Consider the following 9,993-nt stretch of genomic DNA (forward strand, 5'->3'; position numbering starts at 1 on the left):
TATATAGAGATTGTAGATCTCGTCGTCCTCTACAAAAGGGATCTAAACACGTCCCCCTACGTCCATCCGTTCGGGAGTTATTGACGAAAAATATATATATATTTACTTTCCTGACTAAGTAACTCTGAATAAAATCCTCGTCAACGCATTAATGACGGGCACGTTTTTTCAGCTTCAATTTGAGCCGAAATATTAATATATTTCATTTGAATGCTATTTATGAGGAAGTTCGAAAGCACCGGCGCCTTCTAATTCAATTCGTTCACTGATAGCTTTCTCCACTGTCTACCAGAGGCACCACTAGTCATTCCCAGTTGCGCTGTGTAGAATGACATGTGGTGGACAGGCTGTAGAACAAGATGTAAATATTTCAGCTTCGAACGATTCAGTTTTAATGAATCGGAATTGTGATTAAAGTGTACAGAATATTGTACAGTTGTTCGTAAAGTAAACAACTTATTACGATAGATGTTCATAGTTAAATACGATTTGTAATAAATTCTGTATACCTCGTACAATGTTCTACGATCGGAACGACAGAGAACGAAAAGTGATTATTCAATCTTAATTGTGAAACTGTTTATTAAATAGTGCAGTTCTTGTTATTACAATATCAAGGAATCAACTGTCATGGGTACCTCTCAGACTTTATATATTAATCTTTTTACCGAAGATAAGATTCATGTTTTAAAAGAAGTAAGTGGAATAATAATTTGAGACCCGTTTGCCGATGTTCTTGAGAACATGGGAATATAAAAGTGTATTACAGTTCCTACATGCTTGCGCGGATGAAATATGTGGTAGACCAGGCCCGACTTACAGTAAGTTTGTAAATGGTATGGATTGGAGTAGAGAAGAATACGAGGAGACGTATAAATTAATATCGATGCTGTTGAGAAACCCTTCTTCTCTGCACTTGATAGAAGAAAAGGTAAAATCGATAGAAATATTTAAAGAAGGGACCTTGAGACGGAGATATTTTCTGTTACAGATGCCACAAGAGTATCACGAATTACCAGAACAGATTCAACAAAATATATTATCCTGTTTGAAGGTGAGAAGGGAACAGTTGGTAGACGCTCTGTCAGAGGATTATTCGAGAGAAAAACACGATACCGTGACCGACTTCGATTGGAGATTAAAGGTAGAACATAAACGACGTCTGCAATGAAATATCTGATACTAATACAGATTTGTTACTGCAGCTCGTAATGGGTTCTAGTAAGTTAGCTGCTCTGAGGGAACCCCTTCTTCAACTAGATCTCACCGTTGAGAGCAAGGAATCACGGCAGATCCTAGGCTTGGAGTTAAATAAAGACGAATTGGACACATTTATGAATGCAATGGAAAGTATAGTGCAGTAGTTTCAGGTATTAATTTTTTTCTAAATTCGCAATTGTAAAGGAAATCTGAAATAAAGAAGATCCATTTTTACACTTGTTTCACAGTTTATTATAGATTATAGATAAATGTAGAATAGTTTAATTACTATTATAACTGCTGATCGAAGATACTGAAGACTGTTGGTCTGTGCCTGAGGCGGCGTCGGCTCGAAACGTCTCATTTACAATTTTGTAATTTATCCGCGGGCAAAATAGATAAACGAGAAAGCCGGCGTCGACGGCGCCTCAGATGTACAATGATCGATCGAGTTCCGAGTGCACAGATCCAGTCGGGTTCAAGGATATTTTTCTATTTTTTTTATCGTTTTCCTTTTTTAGAAAAAAAGTTCGCTCTCGTTGCCAAAAAACTTGCCTCCAAAAAAATCGGTGAATTTCGTTGTAAAGACTTTACGGACATTATATTTAATGAAAGGTTTACTATACAATTTTTAATTTTACCTCTCTCTCCTTACTCGTTAATAATATACTCGTTTTGCAATGCCGGTCGCGGGCACAGTGAACGTTCGCTCCATCCGACACTCACAGTTATTCTGAGATTTTCCACCTTCCTTTCCCTCTTCGTTTTTTTTTCTTGTTTTGGAGCATTTACATACGTATCATAATGCGCTTCTTCCGTTTTTTAACTTTACGATCTACGCTACGGTTCTTAATAAAAAAAAAAGCTTTCATTTACTCCTGGCGATCCGTGAAGACGGATCACTCATTCGGTTGCTGAAATTGTGCATGTTCCTCGTAATTGTATAGTTAGGCGATATCTTTTTAATGATTATTATAAAATTACGAATAGGCTTCCTCGTATGTAAGTAGTTTCTCATATGGAGAAGTTTAGCATTTCGAACAAACGCCGAATTTACACAAACGCATTCTCTATGTCTAGATTATATATCACTTACACTGTTTTCTCGACATACTGTATTGTTTTTTTTTGTTCTTTTCATCATCTTCTTCGTGTGTCTGTGTGGGAGTGTGTGTAAAATGGTGTACGTGCGTTTCCATGAAACGTAATGCACGCGGAGATCGCGTGCTGCCAATGTCTCTGCACGGTATTACAATGCTGGTTTTGTGCCTCGTGTGCTCGCGCATACCGAAGTGGTCGTACGTAGAAGTGCCTCCGTTCCTCGTTACAACGTAAATACCTCGTCTCGATTGTACGATTATATAAAGAAGAAACAAGGACCGCGAAAGGAATACGAACAAAATGAATCCGACCGTCCTTGGAATCGCGATGCAAGTGTTCCATTACTCGTGCACTTCGACAGTTTTATCCTCTCAATAACGTTTTACCGCTCTGCTGCGTTTCCTGTTCACACTCCGGCAAAGAGATGCGCTCCATTGGTTCTTTCTTCCCGTTTCTCACCTGTCTCGAGCATCGCCACCTATACACCCTCTCTCTAATTCTATCCTCTCGCTCCCTCAGTCTCACTTTTCACGCACTCGTATGCACACGCACACCTTTTCTCTGTAAGTCTCCGATCTTTTCTTTTTCTGATTTTCTTTTTGTTACAATTTTCTTGTCCCTTATACTCTCTCGATATAGCAATATGTAGTTACGAGAGGGGGTGCCTCAATGAGTATTTCTTTTAACCCGGAATACGACTTACGTTTAGCAACAGTGACGGTCTCGATCGATTTCATAGTTTTATTCTCAGCAGGGCTTTTACGAGCGTCGCGGTTTAAAGTTGAGAAATTTGATTGTTCGGAAATGACCAGCTGAGTCACCCGCTCGAGTTGAACATCGTACATACATACATACATACATACATACATACATACATATATATGTGTATATATATATATATATATCGGCTCGACCTCGTGACTGTCGATCTTTCGGATGACATGGATCGTGGGGCACCGTCTCTCCTCTTTCGTGGACGATCTCTTCCCGCCCTGCCGGCGAATCAATTGTCAATAGGCCTACTATCAAGTTTATAATGCTCTCGGGATGTCGCGGTCACATCGTCTCATCGTTCCCATATTTTTTTGTTGCTCGTAACGAAAGAACATTATTTTTCTGTTTAGTTGCAGGAATGGTCCAAATATACATATCTATATAATATACTTTTTTGGTTTTAACGAGAGAAAAGAACTTTCTTCTTCCCAAAATACAATTCGGTTTAGGCGGTTGGTTTATTCGTTTATGTTGTTTTGGTAATGTGCGTCCGCGATTATTTCCTGCGAACAGCCAAATGAATCACACATTTCGATAAGAACGTTTGGAATGAACGAACGATCGATAAAAATGTTTTACACTTACGTTCGTATTACACTCGATGGTTGCCGCCGCAACAGCCTTATCGCTTATGTCGATCTCCTCGATAGCCTTTAACAAGAACGAAATGCGTAACGAGATTAGTAACAGGGTCACCAAGTCAAAGTACTTTCTTTTACGGAGAGAAGTCATTAGAATGAGAATTTTCAGATGGCCCCTCGCTCTATGTTCCTCGTTGGACATTACACGACCGTGAATGACCTCGGGATCGCTCGCGCGAGACCACGCGAACGATCGTTTGGCGATCATCATGAATTCTTAATCGAAGTAAAAGGAGACAATTGATTGAACGCATATATCACCTTGGCCACCGAAGCAACGTCCTCGGTGATGGCCGGTGCCGACGGTGGAGATGCGGGCACTTCACTCGGGACGGCTGGCGTTGTAACTTTGACAGCTTCGGCCGGACTCTCTATCGTACTGTCGCGAGCCACGTTATTTTCTACGGGCGCCTCGGGTTCCGGAGTGCTCTGGAAAATGCATACGCATCTGATCGTTAGGACATCCCCTCGGAGGATTTTCGCGGTATGTCGAACGCGTATCCGCGGCAAGTCCAAATCCCAGCATGCTACGAGGACGAAAGACGCGAGGAGGACGACTCCGTCCACTCGAAAACGGACAACAAGCGAATTCGACGATACGACGGATGACGACACGACTGGACGGAATCGTGCCTCATGCTCACGTTCGGACAGCGGCAAAGAAACCCTGCTGGTGAACCCTCGGATAAGAAAACTCTGCATGCGCAATACAAGATGCTTACGTACGACACAACAGATGCAATTTACGGAAAGAGCATATGACGGTATCGACGTGTCTAAATAAGATCTATTCGATGTGTTCTAAGAACCTCGGCTAGGAATTCACGATACCGGAAATGCTCGATGCACGAACGAATTTCTTTTTTTTAATCAACGATGCTCGAAGAAGATTTACCAAAGATGCGTTGGTGCAGTGCATCGTACATTCCCAGTACCGCGTATACGTCGTATAATTAGTTTAAAAATGAACGTCTATCAGTGAGATTCACGCTAGAGATTCGCCTAACACGAGCGTCTAATTGTTATAATTAGTGAAACAGCGTTCCGATGAAAAAGAAATTTTCTACGGAAACAACTTTGGCTCTAATCTCTCTAAACGGTGCAGCGAACGTTTCTTGCTCGTTCATAAATCTATATATAAATATGTGTCGAGCTACGAGAATGCTCTACTTTCATTTTAGCGCCTCGATTCGACTGAACCAAGTCGTGTTAATATCGTAAAGAAAACCAAGAGGCAAACAACACAGGGTGATGGCAATAACGGTTGTTCTGGTACAGTGGTTTTGGTGGTGGAAGCGTCGAAGGAGGTTGTCACAGTAAACAGAGTTTGTTAATCACGTGTGTCCGACAGAACGAAGGATGTATTAGACGAGACCCATATACTTTTTAAAAGAAAGATTCGATGCTTTAAGGATCAGAGAAAGACAGAAGAGGATTACGGGACGGCATGATTTCTCGTTTTTTCTTTGGATCCTCTATTTTCCGTGCACGAAGAAGATAAACGCCAGGACATCAGTTTCGGTTCGAGGGGATTGAGATTCGTGCAATAAACCCACAGACACGTGTCACAAGTGCGTCAAGTCTCAGTCTCGTTCGATAAACCCTTCGCGTATCACGTTCACTGCGGGAAAAGTAAGCGAAGGACTTTTATTTGCGAACTTTCACTGTATTTGCCTCCGACGAAGGTCTCCTACGTTCGCTAATCGGCAAAGCTGCTGTGATCGACTAACATGGGAACGTTTGAACGTGCCGTCTCTTCTAACAACTACTGTGATACCGTAGGACGACTTCACACAGTACAGGAGTCATCGATATCCTGAGATAAATCGCAGTCCTCTTCTCCATGCGTACAAGGTATCAATCGCGCCGCGCTTATCGCATTGAACGTGATGTATGGAACGAGGCACCTGACGTTATCGTCCTTCATTTCCGCGATCACGTCGTTTTAACTATTTTTTATCACGCGCTGTAATATTGACGCGAATCGTGACGATAACGCGAGGCACCTTGTCCTCTGCGCGAAGAGAGAACGTCGCAAAGCGAGGGTGGGACATGGAAGTATCGGATTGAAAGGCGACTATCTCGGGACTCGACACGCGATGGCTTTTCTAAACGGAGATAGGCAGGTAGAGCGTGTGTGTGTGCGTGTATGGTTCGTGTGCGCGCCCGTACGTTCGTCGTATATGCGTTGAGGTGGCGGAGCACCGGGAGATTGTAAACCCACGAAATCGGGAGAGCACGGGGCCAACAACGGGAGAAACGGGACGGGAAGAGAGTCGATGTATTTTCAGACTATGTTCCACAGAGACGGCTGGTTTTTGTGCGGACCGTAACGACGAGATACTTTGGAACGAGGCGCGCCCCACCAGAAAAGGTATATCGGCTGCCTGAATTCATGCCAGGAGGTTGTGTTACATGTTAGTCACCTGATGGGTCTCCTGGACAGTGGTCGACGACGTGGCGTTGTTCGACAACAGACACGAGACCGAGTTCTCTTCCTGCTTCTCAGTCTCCGCCAGAGACTCGGCTAATCTCTCCTTTAACTCAATGTCGGACTCATTGTACGAATTGAGGCTTATCGACACCGATTCCATCTTGAACTCTCGATTGCTCTGGTCGTCGTACAACTGTGTCTGCGAGGAGTCTTTAGTGGATGTTGTCAGGCCGGACGTGATACTGACGTTGGACTGGGAACTGGGACTTTGGGGTGGTGTCAGTAGTGTCTCTGTCGGGTTTCTCACGTTCTCTTCGGGTAATGGAAGCTCGCACTTCGATTCGGACAGATCAAGCGGACAGGAGAGCTCTTCCGGTGGTAATGGGTAATTCAACGAATCTATCTGTTCCACGGAACTGTCGTCGGGCGCTGGGGGTAGGTCGTCCGTGGGACTGGGAACGTGTTCTAGTCTTGACGAGGGGAAATTCGTCTGAGTCTCGCTCACGAGGTACGTGACGTTCGCATCGGCAACGGAAATGTCTAACAGCGACACAGGTTCGTCGTTCTTCTCGGGAACGGGGAGATCCGCGACGGAAAGCTCGATCGTGTCGATTCGTTCGTCCTGCAGTGAAACAGGAGTTCCGTTCTCCGCTCGTTTCTCTTTCGAAATCTGCGGTTCTACGTCTACGACGGGGGAAGGCACTGTGTTTAGAACGTTTGCGTTCTCGGAATCATATTTCTCCCCAAGGCTAGGCACGGGTGATTCTGGGAGCGGAGGAGGCATCGACTCCTCCTCGTTTGTCGGTTTGTCCGAAACGTTCTCGATCGACGTGGCGCTTGGAATCGGTCGAACGAGGTCGATCGTCTCCTGAGAAACGAGTGAATCTCCGGGTTCTTCTTGCTTCTCAGAAATAAGTGTCTCTTCCGTGGGTACAGTAATATCGGACTCCGTCTCTACCTCCAACTCGTCTTCCACGCTCGGGACCACTTCGACCGACTCGCTGTTGGTCTTTGAAACGTCGGCCTCGATCTCTGTCACGTCTTCGGTCGTCTCCGTGACTTCCTCGTCCACCGGTATGACGACGGCCGGTTTCGCTTCCACCAGGATCTCGTCTGAAACTGGAACAGGGCCTTCCTCCGACTCCACGATGGTCTCGATGGTCACGTCCGACGAGCAAAGTTCCACGACCTCTTCCACCGGTTCTGCCTCTTCCTGAACGGTCTCGTCCGGCTCAATTACTCGCGCGATCAATTCCTCGTCCTGATCCTTCGCGGGTTCCGGTACCGTCTCTTCTTCCACGACGCATTCCACCACTACCTCTTCTCGTTTGGCCTCGATCAACTTGCTGCCGTCGTCGTCTGTTCTTCCAGGCGATTCAGACGGAGGTACGACCTCCTCGTCCACTTTCGTCTCGTGAGACTTCCCCGACTCGGTCTTTTCAGGGATCGGTGCCTCCGCGAAGCTCTCGGGGAACGACGATCTCGGTATTTCGGTCAGGGCGTCGTCCAAAACAGGCACGTCCGGCTCTGCGGTCTGACCACCGTCACCGGCGCTGAGCGAGTCTAGATTGTCCGCGATCGCGACCGAGGGATTGGGCGAATCGGAATATCCAGCCGGAAGAGGCTCTACGCTCGGGGGGACGAGAGTCGATTCTGTACGGGGTTCGTCAACGGAAGACCGAGACTCGATCTGGGGTTCGGGGGCTTGTACCGTTGGTAGCGACGGGTCGTTATCGCGCTCTTGGCCGGGGGACAAAGTCGACGTTTCGATGGTCGAATCGTCGTGAGCAGCCTCGGCAGGCAGCTTGAAGGCCTCTGCGAGCGCGGTCGCGGTCGCCGCCGCCTGCTGAGCCTGCTGCAACGGCGACGAGTCGATCGGAGTGGGCGGTGGACTGGATGGGGGCAGGGAAGGAATATCCTCACTGGTTTTCCTCTCAATGATAGACGGCTGCGTAGCGACTGTCTGGACTCGGAAAACGGAGACTTCTACCGGGCCCGGTGCGAGCTGACCACCGGCTGGACTGACCTCGACTACTTTTTTCTCGGCCTCCACTTTTTCGACTTCCTCTTTCTTTTCGGCCTCGACAGGGACGGGAGTTGGGACAGAGGGAGTGGGTTCCTCTGTCTTTTCCTCGGCAGGGCTACCAGCAGCCGTCGCTGGGCCATCTTCCTTCGCTTCGGTCGCTGCCGGGATCGCCGCCGGTGCTACGGGGGCGGCTTCGTTCTCCGCGGTCGGACTACTCACTGCTGACTTCTCCTCCACCGGGCTACTCGCCGTGCCCGATCCATTCTCCGCTTCCTCTCCGCCCTGAAACAGATCGTACATCGTACTGTAGTCTACGGTTTTATCAACGACGAACCTTCGCGATACAAGGTTCGCAATGAATTTCGTGGTGCACGGTCGAAAAAACAGAACGATATCGCTCGTTCCTTTCTCGGAGCGTCTGACTCAACGGTCGTTGCTCTCGAATGGAAAGAGAGGGGTGAACGACTCACACCGGCTCGTAGACAAGAGACATGTTCACAAGAGGGTGGACGCGCGCAGGGGTACAAAAAAAGGACCACAGGGCACCGTCACCCTTGCGGGACCGGTCATTCGTGTCACTGTGTCAGCGTACGCTTTGCAACGCATCGCGTAATCGATTCAGACTTTATCAACGATAACCCGTGCTAGCCGAGTGATGCTTTTACTTAAGGATGTATTGTCAATCCCAAAATATTGAAAAATGTTTCAAGTGAAAGTTGTAGGTACTGCTATTACCTACTGGAAAAGTGATTACCATAAGAATGCATGCAAATTTTATGTCTAAATTTAAGTATATAGCCTATACATCCTTAATTGAGGATTACGAAGAAACGACAAAATTCCTGTCGGTCGTTCGGCAGTGAACGCTCGTGGCTCGGCGTAAATACGAGAAATACGAGCGGAACGAAATCAATTCTTGAAACCGAAGAGGGAAACAGAAACCGGACGTGCGGAGTGCGGCGCGTGCTTTATCGTCCCCAGACCTCGGTATCGATCGGCTGGTTAAGTGAAACCCCTTCTCGCCTGTTCCTCCCATGCATTTTCGTAAGGGGTAAGCCTCTCGCTTAAAGAATTACGGCCTCTGAAGGGTTCCGCACAAGGGCTTTCTAAACCGGAGTGTTTTTTCTCAGACATCCCGCGATCCCCGTGTTTCGCCAGCATCGCGTACACAATTTCTCTTTACCAAGTCGACGAAAAATCTACCCCCGTTCGTTTCTACGTCTGTGTTCACGTAATAAAGTCGATCGTTCGAAACCTTCGCGATACGAGATTCGCAGCGAATCGAATAGCGGCGGGCAGACGCGAATTCGTGTTACAAATTTGGCCAAACTTTGGACGCCGAAAGAACGACGACTGGCCGTCGGCCAGGATCCGTTCTTCTTCGGGCTGTTGTCCTTCGTCGTGAGAAAGGAGTGGCATCGGCTGTAATAAACTTCCGATCGGCCTCCGGTTTCTTCTCGCGGTGAGATCGATCGGCGGTTCGCGTGCTGCCCGTCGACGTGTCATTGGCTCGTGACCAACTTTTGAGTAGGTCACAAAACCGACGCGAGCAACTTTATAGAAGAGAAACCGAAGAATCCCGAGAGTTTCGCGGTTTAAAAAGCTTCACGACGTCTTATTGGCTACCAGCGATCTGCCCTCAACTATATTTAAGGATGTATTGGCTATACAGTCAATCCCAAAAGTTTATGTATCTTAGAAAAACGCATTTACTATAATTAAAAAGAAATCAGACGTCGGAAGAACAATGCTAATAATAAATAGCTACGTGCTAAAAAGTATAGAAGGAAATATTCAATTAATTATTGACGCTGGCG

General features: G+C 46.8%; 2 protein-coding genes across 5 annotated transcripts in view; one reads left to right on the forward strand and one right to left on the reverse strand.

The window, feature by feature from the left end:
- The first annotated feature begins 298 nt into the window (after positions 1–298).
- Positions 299–1,434, forward strand: LOC108631963 (COMM domain-containing protein 8). The gene is made up of 4 exons (XM_018036230.2): positions 299–696; positions 770–931; positions 992–1,144; positions 1,206–1,434. Exons 1-4 carry the CDS (start codon positions 631–633, stop codon positions 1,362–1,364), a joined length of 540 nt encoding a protein of 179 aa, XP_017891719.1. The 5' UTR covers positions 299–630; the 3' UTR covers positions 1,365–1,434.
- Positions 1,429–9,993, reverse strand: part of LOC108631962 (calphotin) — a 57,157-nt gene continuing 48,592 nt past the window's right edge. For all 4 annotated transcript variants that reach the window (XM_018036227.2, XM_026819247.1, XM_018036225.2 and 1 more), the window contains exons 5-8: positions 6,143–8,458; positions 3,978–4,145; positions 3,661–3,726; positions 1,429–3,578 (exon numbers count right to left, since the gene is read on the reverse strand). In XM_018036227.2, coding sequence (XP_017891716.1) covers positions 3,534–3,578; positions 3,661–3,726; positions 3,978–4,145; positions 6,143–8,458 — 2,595 coding nt within the window. In that variant the 3' untranslated portion in view covers positions 1,429–3,533. The remainder of the gene's footprint in view (positions 3,579–3,660; positions 3,727–3,977; positions 4,146–6,142; positions 8,459–9,993) is intronic.

The sequence above is a fragment of the Ceratina calcarata genome, unplaced genomic scaffold (assembly GCF_001652005.2).
Source record: "Ceratina calcarata isolate Rehan_Ccalc_2016 unplaced genomic scaffold, ASM165200v1 scaffold98.2, whole genome shotgun sequence".
In the NCBI taxonomy this organism is placed as follows: domain Eukaryota; kingdom Metazoa; phylum Arthropoda; class Insecta; order Hymenoptera; family Apidae; genus Ceratina; species Ceratina calcarata.